This window comes from Sceloporus occidentalis, unplaced genomic scaffold (assembly GCF_023333645.1).
Source record: "Sceloporus occidentalis isolate IW3139 unplaced genomic scaffold, rSceOcc1.0.p SCAF_158, whole genome shotgun sequence".
In the NCBI taxonomy this organism is placed as follows: Eukaryota; Metazoa; Chordata; class Lepidosauria; order Squamata; family Phrynosomatidae; genus Sceloporus; species Sceloporus occidentalis.
The window spans coordinates 1,666,129-1,686,480 of NW_028317138.1; the positions used below are offsets into that span (position 1 = coordinate 1,666,129).

Below are 20,352 nucleotides of genomic sequence, written 5' to 3' on the forward strand. Positions count from 1 at the left end.
TGCTGGGTGGACATCAAAGGTGCCGTTCCACCTACTCTGCCGAATTTAACACGTTTTGTAGTTAAATTATCATTAGAAACATCATTCATAGTTCTGCTGAATGTCCAATCCTTTTTTTCAGCAATTATTCTTTAACCACGGAATTTTTTTTTTTTATTATTTTTTTTGCCAGGAATGGTAAATTGTCACATGACACTAATGCAGCCACTGATAGGCTGCTGCCATAAAAAGTGAAAAAGCGACTTTCCTTTCTGGTTTTTTTTTTGTGGTTTTTTTTGTGATTGGATCATTCATGGAAATGCTAAAATTCCAGATCTGCTAAAGTTTAATTCATACTAGAGAAGGCAGTTAATATTTTGTGTAAAAAAAAAAAAAAAAGTAAAATTAAGCAAAAATAAGAACTGACTATGAGACTCCACTTAAGATCTCCTGTATTGCCTGTTATGTAAATTCGTCCATTTCATTGTACATCGCTACGGAATGTGATGGCGCTATATAAGACGATAAATAATAATAATAAATAATTTCAGAGTGTTATGCTTTGTTGTGCTTTACTACATCGAGCTCTGGGATTAAGAGAGGGAATAATTAATCCCGCTAAACAAACACCACATCCGTATAACAGCACATCCCGCAAATGTTCCTGCATATTGTCGGTTACCGGGCCGTATCCCATAACAGATGGCGTGGATCCTGTGCCATGCTGCACGCAGAAGTCAGGAGCAGCTGTGACCACGAATAAAAGGCACACGCTAAGCCTTCAGATGCAATAAACCCTCTCGTGACAAGGAAAAGTACTCTTAAAGATGCAGTTCCACCTATTCTGCTCAATTTGTATTTATTCTTTAAAAAAAAATGGAACCGAACGCAGCATCAGAAATATCATTTCTGGTTCCGACGAATAAAATTTCGCCTCATTTATATTTTATTTTTGCTGGGAACACTTATTTATCATGTGATTCAAAAGCTTGCCCTGGTTGGTTGTTGCCGTAGTAACTGAGAAGGCAGAAAAGTTTTTGGTTTTTTTTAAGTGATTTCAGAAGAAAGAACAACATGACATATCTTCTAAGATTTATTTGATTAACTTGCTAGAGAGCGCAATTAATGTTTGGTCTCATCTTAGATTCAGGAGCCGTATGCCTGTCCCATGCATGTTTAATACCCTCGCTGTATTACCCTCTACCACTTCTGCCAGGAGGCTGTTCCACTTATCTACCATCCTCTCAGCACTAAAACGGATTGTCTTATTATATAAAACTGTAAATGAACAGGGCTGGTATATGAAAAAATACATCAATGGCAACGCCAATCAAAATGGGACTTCTCATTAATTAATGGGTGGAATCCAGCGTTCACTCGCTGAGCCGTAATGCCAGTAGGTAGGACTAGCAGGGGGACCCCTAATAAAAATTGGGCCGATCTGCTGGCAAGTTCTATGTTTCTATGATAAACTTGCTGGTCCATGAACATGACCTTGATACAGACGTGTGCGTCGCTTGTTTAACACGTCTAAATAATACTCGAGCTGTTTCCCCCCCCCCCCCCCGCGAGCGTCAGCTCTGCTCGCGATTTCCCAGGGAAGTCTCTTTTATTTGTTAATAAAGTCCATGACCCTCTATTAGTCTCCGTTGGCTGGTAATTCATAATAGCTGAGATCTGCTTCCCATTCATACCCAGGAGACAGAAGTGAATTGAATACATTCTCGCAGGAGAAGACTTGGCGAGGAATTCTGTTCAGGCCGACGCGGTCAATCACAGCGCGTGGAAACGAGCAAAATTAACTGCTGTATTTACCAGAATGGATTTTTAGAGAGAAAAATTATAAATAATAATAATATCATAAATATCACAAGGCCTTTAAAATAAACACCATGGGTTCGTTTCCTTCTCGGTTTTCAAGTGTCCAACGAGGACTTCCGCAAAAAGTTTAATTGTGTGTAGGAAGGTCTTGCAAACTTGGAAGCGCTATGGAATATGATGGAGCTATATATATATATATATATATATATATATATATATATATATATATATATATATACAGACATAACATATAAAGGGGTTTCAGAACAACTCAACCAAGAATAGCTTAATAGCCTGCCCTATGTTATGTGTCTGGGAACATCTCAAGTCTTGGTGGACAGTCCCGCTGATGACGATAGACAGTCCCGCTGATGACGATAGACAGTCCCGCTGATGACGATAGACAGTCCCGCTGATGACGATAGACAGTCCCGCTGATGTCGGTGGATGGTCCCGCTGATGTCAGTGGATGGTCCCACTGAAAGCTGCTTGTTTTTGGAGTGGAGGTGGGTGGGGCGTTCCCCCACCCCACAACCCGGAGTTTCTCCATGGTGACCTAGAGAAGTGGGGCTTCACCTCGAGTTCCCTGGTATCCTCATCAGTAGGGTGCAGCTGGTATCCTCTAGGCCAGGGGTGTCCGACCTGCGGCCCTCCAGCTGCTGCAAGACGCCCCTGCTCTAGGCCGAAGTGAACAAGGAGGTCCACGTCTAGACTCTCTTTTGCCCTTAGAGCGGACCCCAACTGTAAAGGTGAGTCCTCATGCGGACCTCCGTGCTCACTTGTGCCCAGAAGGGTTAACAACCGCACCCTACTGACCAAAATGTCTGAAATTGTCTTCCTATCAGACTGATAACGTCAGTGGAGATTTTTCCTCTGTTATGGCGCAATGTTGGAAATTATGGACGTAGAATTTGGTGGCAGATAAGAACCTTTTGGCCTATCAAGTCCCCCTGTTTTCCTGATGTGAAAAAACATAAAGACCATATGCATTTTTCTCAGTGCGGTTGCTAAAATATTTTGACTATAATATGTAGAATAGAGGTGCACCCCTTCTTTATAATGGCGTACCGCACCCCTGGATCATTGATACCGTGTGTATGCAGACACTATCTCATTAAGCGCTGCCATAACATTCTTCATTTTTATTTATTCTATATTATACATGGCCGTTCAGAAGTTTGGGGTCACTGAGCTGTTTTTATGATAAACAAGGAGATTTCTGGCTGTAACATAATTACAAAAAAGGGTTCTCTAACCATCAATTAGCCTTTCAAACTTGGATCAGCAAACACAACGTGCCATTGGAACACAGGAGTGATGGGAGTGATAAAGGGCCATTGGAACACAGGAGTGATGGGAGTGATAAAGGGCCATTGGAACACAGGAGTGATGGGAGTGATAAAGGGCCATTGGAACACAGGAGTGATGGGAGTGATAAAGGGCCATTGGAACACAGGAGTGATGGGAGTGATAAAGCGCCATTGGAACACAGGAGTGATGGGAGTGATAAAGGGCCATTGGAACACAGGAGTGATGGGAGTGATAAACGGCCATTGGAACACAGGATTGATGGGAGTGATAAAGGGCCATTGGAACACAGGAGTGATGGGAGTGATAAAGGGCCATTGGAACACAGGAGTGATGGGAGTGATAAAGCGCCATTGGAACACAGGAGTGATGGGAGTGATAAAGGGCCATTGGAACACAGGAGTGATGGGAGTGATAAAGGGCCGTTGGAACACAGGAGTGATGGGAGTGATAAAGGGCCATTGGAACCCAGGAGTGATGGGAGTGATAAAGGGCCTCTGTACGCCTATGAAGAGATTACGTTAAAAATCAGATGCTTCCAGCTACAATAGTCATTTACAACATTAACCCCATCTGCGCTGGGCAAAATGTGCTTTACTTTAAAAAACAAGGAAAGTGGCCACAAACTTTTAAACGGTTTACATATATATATATTTGGGGGGTTTTACTTATTGGCTTTTTTAACAATATATACAAATTCTAAATGTTTTGGAAAAGTATACATTTTTTTTAAACCTTTTAAACGCAACATTTAGGTACGTATACAGTGCCGTAACCAGATGCAAAACTCTTATATGATAAAATAATTAAAAATAATGAATTTTTTGCAGCTTTTTTAAGAATATATATATATATATAAATATTTTTATTTTTTTTAATTGGGCGCAGCTGTTTCTTTGATTCTCTTTTGTGGCGTTTAATCAGCTGATATGTTTTCGTAAATGCAGATTTGGTCACAGATGTAGTACTTCGCTTCTGTGACACATTTAGACATCTCACCCCCTGCCACGTCGATTATTTTTGTTCTGAAATTAGCAATCGCCTGCAAGTATGTTGTCGAAAAGCTGACAATCGCTGTATTCTCTATAAATAGAATGAATGACAGTAGCTATAAATGTCCTGGCTTAATTTTGCGTTTCCATGGTAATCGCTGAAATGTGTGACAGATGTTCTGTGCATACAAAGTAAATTAAGCAAAATAACTCAAACTGCTTTTTACTGGCAAACACGCGGGCCTCGTGCTTACAGATCAGCTGCGTCCTGGCATTTCCTTTTAAACATCAAATAACCCTTAAATATAAAGAGTATATTTTGTAAATAAACATTTTTTTATATTTTTTCCACAAAAATATTACATCCTTCAATGCATTACAAGAGAAAACTGTTTTTTGTAAATTAAATTGAATGAATGGAATTTTTATCATGTCGTGTTCTGCTACATGAAATACATTGTACTAAGTATCACATAATTTGTGCACTTTAGAAAAAAATAAATATCTGTTGTTAACACAGCCATTCAAAAGTTTGGGGTCACGGAGCTGTTTTTGTGGGAAAACAAGGAAATTTCTGGCTGCAACGTAATTATAAAAGGGTTTCTAACTCCAGGAGTGATGGGAGTGATAAAGGGCCATTGGAACACAGGAGTGATGGGAGTGATAAAGGGCCATTGGAACACAGGAGTGATGGGAGTGATAAAAGGCAATTGGAACACAGGAGCGATGGGAGTGATAAAGGGCCATTGGAACACAGGAGTGATGGGAGTGATAAAGGGCCATTGGAACACAGGAGTGATGGGAGTGATAAAGGGCCATTGGAACACAGGAGTGATGGGAGCGATAAAGGGCCATTGGAACACAGGAGTGATGGGAGTGATAAAGGGCCATTGGAACACAGGAGTGATGGGAGTGATAAAGGGCCTCTGTACGCCTATGAAGAGATTACATAAAAAATCTGATATTTCCAGCTTCAATAGTCATTTACAACATTAACCCCATCTGCGCTGGATTTCTCATTCATCTCATGTTATTTTAATGGGCAAAATGTGCTTTTCTTTCAAAGAGGAGGACATTGACTGTTGTAGCTTCGATCTTCCGGGCTAGGCATATTCCCCCTTTAAAAACCCCAATAATGACACCACACCATAGAATATGGATAAGAAAAGGCCACAGCCAATTTTATTTATTAGAGTCATTGTCACGCCAAAACCTGGAACAATAAACATAGGTGCGTTAACAAGGACAATGACTCAAACACCAACATGTAAATATTTACAATAAACACTCAAGCTTGCCAAGTAATCCAGGTATCATAACCAAATGCCACTTAAGGAAGGGACATACCGAGATGCCCCCACCCTGACCTGAGGTTCCCAGCACTGACAGCCAAGAACCTACCACCAGATGTTACCAACCATTCACTTACCACCACATTAACCCCCTGGATACCTGGCAAGCTGCCGCCCCACGGACTGTGACAAACGACACAAACCTACAAACAACAGAAAAAAGGGGAGGGAGGGTGGGACACGCAACCAGGTAAGCTAACCACAAAAATGGTTCCTGAGCCCGGGAAAGCAGGCACTTATATAATCTTCCCCTAACTCCACCCCCGAAATTCCCGCCAAAAAAGCCTACCCCACCTCCGCACAACAGTCAAGGCCCACTATAGCCCATGCTGGCCCCCCCGTGGGCATCATTCTAAGTGACCCCAAACTTTTAAATGATAGTGTATTAAATGTTCCTAGAATGGAATAAAAACAAAAATATAAAGTGTCATGTGTATTAAGCCTTTTATACATGTGTTTCCTTTTACTCTTAGTGCCAACAACACACCCAAGCAAGTGGAGGTGCGCATGCACGAGAGCCATTTGACGACGGAGGAAGTTCACCCCAGATCTCCTTGCCTAAAAATATGCAGAAAACTCAGAGGAAACCTCCTACTGACACTCACAGTTTTGGGTAAGTTTTGGGCAAAATGTGGACCTAAAATAGTTCATATTAAAACTTTTAACTGTTTACTGGAGGCTTAAAGTCCAATTTCTTGACCCAGACAGATTTAAAACCAAGATGCCCCAAAAATATTATTAGTGTCTCCCCGCAACATGTAAAATATATTTTGCAGGTTGTTTGAATCAGGCTATGCCAATTTATAACACACGGTTCATTTTCCTTAAACTTCCACAAAAATTAAAAGAAAGTTACAGTAAAATTTTTAGAAGGTCATTTTGATAATATGAAGAAAAGGTTTAAATGCTGCGCTCGACTCTTGGCAGAAAGAATCCCCGATCTGTTGTAAAAGGGTAATGTTACAATGTGATCATCGACGGAGATGTATTAATAGAATGTCGTAAATTTTTAATGTCCCACTTGACAATTGTCAGAGACATTTTACTAGTAGTTTGTAAAAGCTGCACTTTGCATTTGGCAAGACAAACCTTGGGTAAAAAGTCTATGAAATTTGTACCATATTGGAAATCTTAACTACATATATATACCGAGTCCACAAGAACACTGGGTCTTTATAATGGTGATCAGATGAATACCAGACGTTCTCCGACTAAATTTTTTTGCTCAATATAAGCATTATTTATTTTTATTATTATTATTACAGTTTTTTTTTTAACGGAATATTAGAAGGTATGATGTCTCAAGCCATTCCCCCAGCATACAGAACATAACTTGTACCTTCCATGTTCTAGTTGGGTCATCTCTCTTGACTCTTAGACCATCATAGAGTTGCTCTCTTGCCTATATAGTTATATGGCTGACCGTGTATTCCCCTTCCAGGCGTTATTCTAGGAGCGGTGTTTGGTGGGGTGCTCCGACTTGCAACTCCAATCCACCCCGACATTATCATGGTGATAGCCTTTCCGGGGGACATACTGATGAGAATGCTAAAGATGTTGATCTTGCCTTTAATCATTTCCAGTTTAATCACAGGTAAGACAGAATGTAAGACAATATCGGGTGGTTTGTCGAGAGCCAGGCATTTGCCGAGCCAAGTTGCTTGGTGGGTAATAATTCCAAATGATGTATAGATAATGACACCACGGGGAATTGTAAATCTACGTATCGATGTTCCCTTGATCCAGAGTATTCTCCTATGCTTTTCAGATGGAGGGAGAGAAAGAAAGTCCACAAAAGGAGTCCTTTGTAGGCTCCTTATTTGTAAAAGAGCCATGTGTGCAACCGTATGGAGAGAAGCACATAAGATATTTCATGTTCTTGTTTTTTTCCACCAATCTGCCAAACCTCCGTCTATCCCCTCCCTGGCCTAAAGGATTGGAATTATCTATGGTGTTGGCTCTATACAGTAGACGTATAATCAAAAGACTTCCTTGTCTTGTGCTTCCTTACAGAAGAATATAGATAATTCCCGGGATCATTTTTGAAATAATTGCACCATTTATATTTCACTTGTACTTTTTTTTGAGCCACCGAAAGTCACTCGAACGATATAATGAAGCAGATGTGCTTTTTTTCCCCCTTAGTCTGCTTTCAGAAGCTTGGCCGCTGTGGCTCCCACTTAGCAAAATTGAAACAAGGGAACATCTGCCTTTCTCCCACGCAGGCCACTAATCACGACGACCACGAGTGAATCTGACGCTCGGCAGCAATTAAAAATGAGCACGTGAAACAGATAAAACATCTGTACGCTCGGTGCTGCAACTCACTATCAATTCCCTCGCAACAGCTGGAATTAAAAGAAAGATGGAGATTCTAGAACCCTTGTTTTAGAAAGTAAATAATCCTCCAGGTTCAGAAGGTTCAGAAGCCCATATGGGTGAAACTCGTGTTACTTTTAATATTGGAGAGCAAGAGTAGCCAAAGCAACAAAATATTTTTAGAGCCACAGAAGCAAACCCAACCAAACTAAGTTCATTGGTGACCAATCCATCAAGTTCTACCACACTTCAAGTATTGCTCCAGACAAAGCTTTTGACCAGGGTAGAAGTGTTTTCTAAAAACATGGTTGTATGTCATTCACGGTGGACATTTATGGAATTTCTGGGGAAGAAAATTCAAATTCACTTGTAGTATCCCCACTTTCTTTAACTCTAGAAAAATGCTGCTCCTTGTCCTCAAGAACATCCAATCCATAAAAATTTACGGAATCCAATGGCAGTTCTAGATTTTAGGGTCGTTTAGCCAACAATTTATTGGGCCTCAATGCATGTAATCAAAAGAATATTTATGTATAACTTGAGTTCCTACTGTTTATAACATTGAATAAGAGGTCCTTGGATATATGCTTATGTTGTAGCACCACTTCTGAATGATGGTATAAAAAGGTTGTGTTTGAGAAAGTGGTGGTCTCTTAATAGCATGGTTGGTAGTATGAATGAGTGCAGTGTCTAGAAATGTTACATTGAAAACATCTCAGGTGCTCTGGAAGGTTGTCATAACTTTGTCTTTCTTCTTCGTAGGACTGGCTGGGCTAGATGCTAAGTCTAGTGGCCGTCTTGGGACTAGAGCCATGGTGTATTATATGGTTACCACTATTATTGCTGCCATTTTGGGGGTCATATTGGTTTTGGCCATTCATCCAGGTGACCCCAAACTAAAGAAACAACTTGGAAAGGGTCAGGAAAACGATGATGTCTCTAGCTTAGATGCTTTTCTCGATCTTATTCGGAATCTCTTCCCAGAAAACCTTGTACAGGCATGTTTCCAACAGGTAAGAAGGATCCATACTTTTCTTTTTGCCAGACGAAAAACCCTATAGTTAACATAAATGTATGCAAATTCGGTTGCTGGGAGTAATGGAACTATGACTGTGACAGTAGATTAGGACAGCAAATGGTTGTCGAAGCCAGTGGTAGAGAAGGAACTTGTTGGTGGAACAGATGAGGAAGCCATTAAGCTAGACGAATACATTAATGGTAGAGCTAAAAGTGAGTGGCGTGTGCTACTGGTCAAGATTAAAATTATATTCAATTATTATTGAATCTTTCAAACACCTGAATGAGAATAGTAATTTATTGGTCAAGTAAAATTATAATGGAGTACATTCTAAATATAACCTAACAAGACAAAGAAGAGCTTGAGATAAGAAGATTGCTTCTTCAGGAGAAGACCACCTTAAGTAGCTTAATCTGGAGAAATACACTAGTCCCTGCTATAAATTCAGGTTAAAGGAGTAAAAACTGTAACAACACTTTTAAGAGATGTATAATAAATATGGAAAAATGGAGAAGCTTTACTATTCTGAGGTCATCTTGAAGTGAAGAGGTTTGGACACATTTAGGACCAGAAAAAAAGTGGTAGCAGGGCGAATTATTTTACAAATGTGAAAATTAAATAAAGAAAGGTGAAAAAGTCTTGTTTAGTTTAGTAGATGCAATTGTTAAGACCGAGAAAGTCAGTAGAAAACTAAGGTGTGAGCCAGTAGGGGGCAGCGTCATACAGGTCAGTCATTTTAAAACTTTTTAAAACCATAGAGCACTTTGACAAGAAACAATTTCCCATCCTTCATAATTTTTTAGGCTAAAAACATGTATTGCCTAAAGAAAAGGTATAATTATTGGTTTATCTTAAAACAAAGCTAGAAAAATTATTAAAAATAATTTCTGCTACATCTGCTAGTCCCAGGACCACAGTTTAAAAAGTTCACAGAGGAGAGAATTATATCGGTCTTGCCAAAAACAGGAAAAGAAAAATGTAGAAACACCCCCCACCCCAAAAGTGTGAAGATTGGTTGAGAAATGCACTAAATCTTGCATTATTCAAGCATGTAATTTGCTGATCTTAAACGCGACCCTTGTCTCAAACCCTCTTTACTTTAGATTGTAAGCTCTTGCTGGCAGGCTGCACCATCCGTCTTAGGACAACCTGTTGTCCTAGACTAGTTCTTCTCCCATTCTGACACCCATCTACACCCTGTCCAGTTGGTAAAATTTCTCTAAACCACTGCCTTCCAAGTTCCATCCAAGAATATCTCCCTTCTTTCCTCTGCATTCAGAATACCGACATCTGTCCTGAGGTTCTTTTCAATGTTTGATGCTCACATCCGTCGCTTGGTGATCTGTACCGACGCCTCATACAATCCCCCTCATTTCTCTAGATTCAAACAGTTACTAAGAAGGTTACAGTTGAAAGTCCCATTGAGGAACCGTCAAATACCACCGACTCTGTCTTTTCCCTCATGAACGACACTGTAATGGTAACAAAGGAAGAAATCAAAAAGAAGTTGGAGTTCAAAGATGGCATGAATGTCTTGGGTAAGACTTTCATCATCCATATGCCAATTTATTCTGTCATCTCCAAGAGCTTGGTCTTTTGTCCTTTCAATTTTCTCCTTGAGGTCTTACTTTTGTGCTTAAATGTCCACAGGGCTGATTGGCTTCTTCATCGCCTTTGGGATTGCCATGGGGAAGATGGGGGAACAGGCTAGGCTGATGGTTGACTTCTTCAACATCCTGAACGAGATAGTTATGAAGCTTGTGATTATGATAATGTGGTAAGTTGATGTTCTCTGACGTCTTGGGTCGTATTTAATGGTCATCTTTTAAAATCACAGCAGATCTTCTTCAACTACTAAGAAAACCTAATGCTATATATTTTCTTAAGAGCCACCAACGTAATTATGGAGTTGCATCAAGGCAAATTGTGAACAGTTCTTCTTTGTTACATAATTTTCTATTTCCTTCTTGTTTTGGTAAATTGAAATCTACAAATGTTGTTAAACATGAGTTCATCAGCGGATCATTAGGTTTCCTCGGTAGACCAAGCCATGGACATCTCCATTTCCGCTGTAGTGATGGTTAATAAAATAAAAAAGGTTCTCCACATGACTGTGGAATGTAAGGTGGAATTCCAAACCACAAGTAAGATATCTTTGTGACTTAACTCCTTGGCAATGTATAGACGTGGATCAAATCTCCTTTATTCATGTAATAGGCCACCACCTTTGTAAATCCGATATCAAGTATAATACATTTTAGACAATATAATAAATTTTTTTAAAAGTCAGCATTCATCTTATAGTTCTAACCGATCGTTTACAAGAAAGAACAGTTTTAGCTTGACAGGTGTGTAATTTCCTGTTTTATTCTTGCAGTGTTTTTTTATTTTTTGTGTTGATGTGAAAAAAACCACAAACTTTTTTCAGGCAGACAATGAGCAGTTAGTGGAAATCTGGATATATTTTCCAGTGGGTTTCAGCTATGATCTCAAAACAAGCATGAAAAAAGACTTAAATCTTTATCGAGAGACCTTTTTTGTTTTTACCCAAATATCAATACCTTGGAGCTCTCCAATTTTCGTCCGGTGCTCTGAACGTCAGAGGAGATGAACAGGCTAAAAGAGCCACCCCATGTCTAGGATCCTGCCAACTCTCACCCTTTTCAAGTTGCTCAAAGGCTAGCCTTTCAATTTCTGTGATACTTATGTTACATTTAATTGGTAAACTAATTTTATTTAGAAAAATGTACTACCCGTAGTTACATCGTTAATTAGGTTGAAAAAAAGACATTTAGTCCATACTAACCGTTCCACAAACCCATATTAGTTGGTCCAGAAGAAGGCAAAACAATCTAGCTGAGATAGTAAAGTCCCCTCAAAGGGGGAAAAAATCCTTCTCGTTCTATTAATTAACAGTTTCTACCCTTTTGAAGAACATCTGGCTCTTTGTTCTCTAATGTTTTGTTTCTCTCTGATGTTTTTATTCATTCATTCGCACAAGCCTCGCTACTATACATCCAAACCTCTTTTAAGTAAGCTGAGAGATAAACTGAACCGAATTTTTTGTTCCGCCTCGCAAAAATGGAGCGGCAAAAAAATAATAAAAATTAGATTGAGTTCTATAAATGAAAGCAGAGGCAGGGATTTTTTTTCATTCCTTTTTTTTCTTCTTTTCTTTATAACTGAAAACAGAAACTAGTGTCTGAAATATAGAGATTTCCTGGTTCTCTTTGGTTCTCACAGCTTCTAAACGCAATTGGTGGCATGAAAGTCCTGATTCTATGGGGAAGTCCTGTAGTAGTTAGTAAGTCCATGGCTTTACTGAGGCTTCCTATATTAGAACACTCCTAATACTTTTTGTGAAGAAAGGAATGTTTTGGTAAAATTTAAAAAACATTAAGAACATTTTTATTAAAAAAATATATATATTCATATTTGTTCAGAAAGGTGGTTTTAAGCTACTACTACTACTATAGTGATCATAAAACTTCTAGTAAATTACTTAATTAAATGAAATTTATGAAATTTCCCAATTCTGGCACCAGTTCCTGATCTTGATGTCCCAGTTTAATTATTAGGACAAACATCAGAAAGAATATTTCTGGCGTCTTCTCTAGATTACATATTTGGTCCTTTAATCTGTAAAGAAGACAAGTTGTGGTAAAATTCTATATATACATATTTTTTAATGTTTATTCTATTTATGCATATTTTTATATATATATATATACTTATGATGTCACTGTTGATGATGTTGATGTGAGTGTATGCTACGGTGTTTTTTGTCTAATAAATGAAGTTAACTTTGCGTTTGTTATCTGTAGGTATTCTCCCTTTGGTATCGCTTGTCTCATCTGCGGAAAAATCATCGCCATTAAAGACCTGGAACAGGTCGCGAGGCAACTGGGCATGTACATGATCACTGTCATCGTAGGCTTGATCATCCATGGAGCCATAATCCTACCATCGCTTTACTTTGCAATAACTAGAAAAAGCCCGTTCCCCTTTTTGGCTGGGATTTTTCAGGCTTGGATCACTGCTTTGGGCACGGCTTCCAGGTATCGCTTCCAACACTCTGTATTTACTGTCCTCGTCCGTCCAAACATCTTCGGGTGCCACGAAAAACACCTCTATAGTCGTCCCAGCCATATGTACAGCTATTACATTTCAACACAGACCACAGGTTACAAATATACAGCCTCCGGTCTAGAAAGAGCCAGGCCCGTTGTACAGCGCTGCGGAATATGATGGCGCTATAGAAAACAAAATAATAATAATTTAGGTTCCATAGTAACATCTTTTGTGGAATTGGGGGAAATTAAACACAGATTTTTAACCTATCCAATATATTTCTAACTGAAATGATATAGATGACTGAACTGTATAGAACAAAAAGAAATAGTATGTAAAGATGTATGACTATGGAATAATTTCATGCTGATATAATGTTCTTTGGATACAAGACCACAAAGACAAACATGAATTAAATCATAACGGAACCGTAGGGCAATAAAAAAACGGATTTTGTGTATATGAAGTCAGATGTATTGCATACTATACAATAAATAGAACATTAGTCTGTACATATAGATTCCATACAGACACGCAACTAGGGTATGGACCATGACTGGGGTGGTTAGTAAAGTTCCTTCTAGACTTTAGAACATTGACACATTGATATCAGCCATGTAGTCAGTAGCCATGACTACCCTCCTTATATATATATATATATAATGAAAAAAGAATCCTTGAGCTAAGAAAATATACCTTACCCTTTACTGATTATGGTATGGTCCAACTGTCCCTCAGTGTTCTTCTTTGAACTGTTCATAATATACAAACCATAATTGATTTAATGAAGTATGGATTTTTTTCAGTCTACCCAACAGTTTCATTGCTGTTTTTATACTTGAAAACAGTTGAAACCCATTCTAGTTTTAATACTGAGAAGCAGCTTGGTGAGCGATCGTGGGGTACGTTCCCACCTCTTTGTATTAGAAAAGACGCCCTGACTGCCCGGCTGCCCCCCGGTTACTCTACCCCTAGAATGATATTAATCCTTCGTGTTCCCCAAATGAGAAATAAAAAAAATACCACATGACATAAGCGACCTAAAGAATAATTATGACCTTCTATTTACACACACCCTATTTAGGTTCAACTGTTTGATGGTTTAAGAGAGTGTTCTGACTTGGGATATATATGTTGCAGCTGTCTCGTACGGAGAGCTCCATCAGAAGCTTCATGTTAACCGGTGTTTATTTTATTTGGCACGAGAGCGGCTTGGGAGGTTTCTACCGCCTGCCTTCCCGCCGCACAATAGTGGAATGGTGTTTCTGTGTCCTTTCCATGAATAAATCCATTGGTGACGCCTACTGATGGGAATATAGCTTTTGGTTTTCAACGACATTATTCAATCTTTTATATATGAATATATTACGTTTTTACTTTGCCTTTTATTCTTTGTATTGACATCAGAGCTTGGGTATGATGAGGATTGTACACTCATTCAATCCCCAGTCTTTGCAGCAGATACACTATTATGTGTTTATTTATATATTATGTATTTATATATATTTTTTTTTTCAGTGCTGGAACTCTCCCTGTGACCTTCCGATGCCTGGAGGAGAACCTGGGTATTGACAAGAGGGTGACAAGGTTTGTGCTCCCGGTCGGAGCCACAATTAACATGGACGGCACAGCTTTGTACGAGGCGGTGGCTGCCATCTTCATTGCTCAGATGAACGGTGTGGTGTTGGATGCGGGCCAGATATTGACAGTGAGGTGAGGTCGTAAAACATGTCTCTAAAGAGTGATTGGGTTCTGTAGCTGGAGGGTAGCTTCTGTATTATAAATGTACCTCCAAAAGCAGAGATCTTGGTCTGTTGCTCACTGACCTGGTTTTGTTTGGATTCTCTTATGTATTTATCACCTGCTGTTACTCCGTTGCCTTTCCCTGTCATTAAGTTACCTCCAGCTGGGGAAGCTTCATCCATCGCGACCTGAAGCTTGTACGCTTGGGCTTCTCCAAATGGTGGCGCACAGTCCACCAGCAGATCGAGGATCACGTTGTCCTTTCAGTAACAGAACATACATGATATAACACAATAAAGCACTCAAAATGTTATAGATCTATGTAAATGGGGGGATTTCTGTTCTCTTAACTGTGTCCTGCATTATTTTTAAGTCTGACGGCCACATTGGCCAGCGTAGGAGCCGCCAGCATCCCCAGCGCCGGCCTGGTCACCATGCTTCTCGTCCTGACGGCGGTGGGACTGCCCACACAGGACATCAGCCTGCTAATTGCGGTGGACTGGCTTCTGTAAGTACCACAGGGGGGTATATAAAAAAAGATTTACTACAATTACACACACGCTCTTGAATAACGTCCAACATATCAGAGCAATGTGTGTACCAAGATATAAAGGATAATATCTACACCCCATGGCCTCCTAATACTCTGACCTGCTAAAAATACTAATACAATAAACTATACACTATACTATAACTAAAATAACATTTGCAGTGGTTTTGGGATCCACAATTTGCTGCCTGTAATCTTGGCTGCCGCCATCACCAACGCTTGCTTTTACTCGTGGTATACGCACGGTCTGTAGTCCTTTTTCCATACCTGCCTATCAAGAATGTCCAACTTGACCAAGTAACCACTTTCGCCCCCTTCCCCCGAGGGATCGGATGAGGACGTCGGTCAACGTGGTCGGTGATTCATTCGGAGCCGGAATCGTCTACCATCTGTCCAAAGCTGAACTCGACAGCCTGGATAAACAGCACGCGCAGCAGGGTATCGAAATGACCAAGACTCAATCCGTTTACGATGACATGAAGAACCACAGGGAGAATAACTCCAACCAGTGCATTTATGCAGCCCACAATTCCGTGGTGGTAGATGACTGCAAGGTACCCTTCACCTTTATGGATATCGAGACGTGTATATAGACTGCATGCACGTTCCTTGCATCCCTCTGCATGTACTGTACTTTTTATTTTTTTTTCTGTTGTATCTTTGTGGTGTTTTTACAAGTACAACAGCCAGTGTCGCCCCCAGTATACCAACCATATAGGTCTATGAAGGTTAGAACTTTGTCCAGCCATGTTCTCAATGTCAAAGTGCTACAGTGTATCATGGAATTGTATCACGCGAGGTTGTTTGGTTCAAAGCGTCCTTGGTTTGCTGCATCTTGAAATCGGTTGCCCTAATCAATATTAACATGAAAATCCTCCAAGAATGCCAAGTGCTTCAACCTATTATATGATTTTTAGAGCTTTTTTTTCATATTATTTAGAATTTATGACATTTACTAGAAATCAGTTTTTTTTCCCCAAAAATATATTTGTAATGTTCTTTTTAGAGAAAAAATATTCTATACAACGGATGTTGGATAGATTTGGAGAGCAGCTGCCAAAGGGTGAGAATGTTTGGGTTCTGTATAATTCCGAACAGGAGGTTGACCTTTTCAGATTGGCATCATGTATGTGCTGTTGGATCCCTGCCTTCTGTCAGATTGTCCCTTCCTAAAACACAACTTCACTGCCCCCAAAAAATGAATAAAATGATCAGATTTTAGTTCTGATGAAATGCTAAATATTAAAACATCCCTTAATTAATATTCCATAAAAAAAAAAAAATACTCAAAAAAATCTTCCACCAAGCTCCATACCCAAGCCCTGGACTTGCCTATGAAGAATATACGTTTCCAGCTCAACGGTTACAAACTCAAGGCTCAGACATGGCTCTGTTAGTGATACTTAGTAAAATAACTCATTAACTCATTAGTTAGTACTAAAAACTAGCTCATTATTGGAGTTTTAATCGTTGAAAGGAGGGAACTTTTCCATGATACTCCGTAGAACTTTGATCTCTCCAGGATGACAGCTATAAGCATTTCTTGGCGCTTGGATATGAGTAGATGTGTAAAATATCTCTATAAATGTTGTGCCTTTTTTTGCTGGTAGAGGGATTTGCAGTATATTGTGGTGCCATGTAACGCGGTCCTCTCCAACAGCAAATGGGTAAACCCTGTGAGCTTAAAGAGGGGTGGAAAATGTATTTAAAAGCTACGCACTACATGCCGCTTTGGAGCTCAAATGTTTTAATGGATGCTAAGCTAACTCTGTATGTGTATGTATAGATATATATGTGTATGTATGTATGTATGTATGTATTATTTATACACATATACACATATACAAATATTATACAACGTATACATAACACCAATTGCACCAATAACATTGCAGTATTTTGTAATATATTTGGGGTAGATTGGCTAAAATGCACGACCTTTTATTTTGTATATATATTTTTGTACGATCGTTTTACTTTTAAAATCAATGTTCTGTATGTTGTAACGCATGCGTCTCCGTTCTAGTTCTCCCAAAGATAGGAATGCTAATGTGAAATGTCGGCGCGTTTTGTCATGTTTCCATGTTCCAATACTCTCACACATGCAGTCTTTCCATCGTATCGAGTACCAGTCCTGTCTCTAAGTGTTGTGTGCACGCTCCGTGGACCATAACATGTAAGGTAAGAAGCAGACCTGCTGCTGTAGATAGAAGTAGAGCACCCTAGGGTTGCATTACCAAGGCTTTAGGTTTAGGTCCGCTTACACCCTTCTAGTGTAAAACTTGAGGTTTTCAACCTTGTTTTTATCCATTGACCCCCGACATTAATTATCTACTTTTGAATGTCATTAAAAAGTGAAAATCAGCTACAACTCATTCGCCAAGCGGGCTCTTTGGCTAGGTTGGATACTGTTAAGTTCAAAGCAATGGCATCTCCAAAGTATTTGGGACTAGCTATGACTGCCCTGTCCCTAGCCCAATAAGCACCTTACGTTGGCATTGGTGGCTTTCTAGGACAGCGGGTATGGCAATGCCTGGTACAGAATTAAAATGAACTTTTGGTTCAAACCTTTGCTTTGTGTTTGACCAAGTTCTTAAGCTTAAAACCAATCCCTATTGGAGTCCATCAAGCTCTGAATCACTTGGCCCATCAGGTCTTCCCATGACCAGTCTGGCTACAATGTTGGAGTTGGAGTCCCACAAACAGATGGAGGACATTGGCCCAGCCCTTGGGTATTTATTCCCTTCTGCTTTGCTTCTAGGAGTCCTATGCATGCGGTTGATATCTCTGGAAGTCACTTGCATGCTAGATGTTCGCATGAGTAATTTTGTGAATACTGTGTTTTTGTTTCACCAAAATGCTTGCTTTGCTATATTTTGATCTCCACTCATTAAATAAGGAAATGTTTAGACATCTGCGACCTCTCATGACGAGAAGATGTTCTGTAGAATGCCAAAGTATTTTGGTTCTTGCTATTTAAATCTGGCAACCTTTTAACAAATTTAGAAAGAATGCTTGAAACAATCTTATTATTATTATTGGTTTTTTTCTAAAGCACCATCGCATTACACAGTGCTGTCTAACCGAAAGGAACACAGACTGCAAAATGGGCGTCTAGATAGAGCTTCGTTCTGTTGACATTGCCCATTGCTTTGTCGAGGTTCCTTCCAGAACGAACAGGAATTTGTTAACCACAAATAGATTTTTTTTAATAGAAATGAATATGCTTTTCTCTCACACTGGTCGGTAACGGTAATTATTTTCAGGTAACGCTGGCAAACAATGGCAGCACGGCAGACTTCAATGCTGTGGTGGAAGAGCCACTCGATGCGTGAGAACCCAACCGGCCGCAGCCTGTCCTCCTGAAGAGCATACAGTATGAAATGACTTATCTCATAACCCTCATTAACACAGCACAATCATTAACGCCACATCAGAGAAAGCCTTTGGGAATCACGTTATGCAAAGTAGGAAAATGATCTTGGCCGGCTTTTGGCTTGGCCTCGAGGTGCCGAGAATGTACGAGAGCTCGCTCGCATCTCCTCGTAGGGTCTCAGGTAGAACTCACACAGCATTCCGAGATGGTCTTTGTGCTCAGAACAGTGTTCAAAATATTCCGTTCAATGGTTTGTGCCGCGCGCGAAGCGTGGCATTCACTTCAGAAGTCAGGATTTCCATACTGACCGATAACGACGACGCTAAGATCTATTACCGATAGACATATATATATCTACTTTGTGTCCTTTGTTTTTAGTAATGAGCCTTCCTCGGTTCTGGTCTTACATGAGTTGTGTCTCGTAGGGTAGATGTTATTCAAGTACTTGCCAGTCTTCCTACTTCAGACCTGGTGCAGTCTTAGTGTAGAAGAAAAAAAAAAACAAGTGGATTTTTAGTTTTTTTGTCGGCAATTAGTTTTTTGGTTTTGAAAATGTTTTTCTATACCATTGGATCGTTACCCATTGTAGTATCGGGTAGATGCTCATGAAAACGCGTTGGACATCGGTCTGCCAACTAGAGCGCTAAGTGCCAGAAGGGTGCACACCACATTTTGTTGGAATGCGTTGGGCGCCCTTCTACCACTTAAGACATTAACGGCCAACTATTATCGTTACGACGAAATCGGCTACATCAGCTCCTCATGGTTAAGCCTGCTATTTTTATTTACATCACCGTTTACAGGTGGTTGGGGAGGCATTTAGTGTTTACTCAGCTTTACGTCTCGGTACAAACGCACAACTTTAAATAAGGAACAAGGGGCCTTGGGTATTCCCAGCGTCATAGCACAAGAACCTTTCCTGCGTCGTAAGCCTCTAGGGTGAATATCCCTCTGGTGCGCTGGAGGCTGTTGCCATGGTAATCTGTGTTTGCCCTTGACTGTACGACGGCAGCACAGGCATTAGTGCCGCTACATTTAGACATTTAGGGTGATGTGTTATAGGTGCCCACGCATCACCATAACTCCCAATAAGCACACACATTATATTTTTGCACAATCCATTTTTATATATATATATATATATATGTATATGTATATATATATAGTATATTTAAGTATAGCCCTCAATAACCTTACCTTAGAGAAATAAGCAGTATATTTTTGGAGAATTACCGCTAAGTTCTACCTCTATTATTCTTCCTTCTTAGAAACTGAGGTCGTATCGTGTGTGGGATCATTGAATGACGGCAAAGCGATGTGTTAGACGTCGCCGCTCATAATGCTGCTGGTGGCCCTGCTGGAGAAAGCTGGGACATGTGTTTTATATATGTATAAATATTGAATTTAGGACAGTTCAACCTAAACTATTGATCCAGAAGAAAGAAAAAAACAAAAACCATTGAAGCAATTATGCCTCGAAACAGGGAAAAGATCCAAAAATCTGAATTTAGTGATCTTCCAGATCTATTCTATAAGGACTATTCAGTGGTCATCAGATTTTCTTTTTAATCCAGGGTCTTTCCATATTTAATCCGGAGTCACCCCTTTTATTCGACACAAAGTATCAGAAATGTCTTTGTTTCTATAATAATGACACAGATTGTACCTTTTTTTTTGTTTTCTTAGACCCGTGTTAAACCCAGGGTTATTCCAGTCTTTGGAGATCACAAGTGTTTTAACACAAATCCTTTTTCTTAAAACAAAGTCATTTTCTTCATTTTGAAATCTGGAACACCATGTGGGTACCATGGAGTAGTCGTAAC

The 20,352-nt window shown here is 39.7% G+C and overlaps 1 protein-coding gene across 1 annotated transcript; it reads left to right on the plus strand.

Moving 5' to 3' along the window:
* The first annotated feature begins 2,859 nt into the window (after nucleotides 1-2,859).
* On the plus strand, nucleotides 2,860-18,871 carry LOC149280182 (excitatory amino acid transporter 2-like). The gene is made up of 12 exons (XM_089500751.1): nucleotides 2,860-2,891; nucleotides 5,926-6,065; nucleotides 6,894-7,046; nucleotides 8,534-8,784; nucleotides 10,171-10,327; nucleotides 10,440-10,566; nucleotides 12,614-12,847; nucleotides 14,379-14,573; nucleotides 14,977-15,111; nucleotides 15,479-15,707; nucleotides 18,420-18,484; nucleotides 18,568-18,871. The coding sequence occupies exons 1-12, from the start codon at nucleotides 2,860-2,862 to the stop codon at nucleotides 18,869-18,871; spliced, it is 2,022 nt and encodes a 673-aa protein (XP_089356877.1).
* Nucleotides 18,872-20,352: the final 1,481 nt, after the last annotated feature.

Excerpts from the sequence above, each read along its gene's own strand:
- LOC149280182 (XM_089500751.1), top strand. The coding sequence starts at position 2,860 with ATGGCGTACCGCACCCCTGGATCATTGATACC. Across the intron at positions 6,066-6,893 it reads ACTGACACTCACAGTTTTGG|GCGTTATTCTAGGAGCGGTG; the intron begins GTAAGTTTTGGG and ends TTCCCCTTCCAG. Across the intron at positions 15,112-15,478 it reads ATTGCGGTGGACTGGCTTCT|GGATCGGATGAGGACGTCGG; the intron begins GTAAGTACCACA and ends CCTTCCCCCGAG.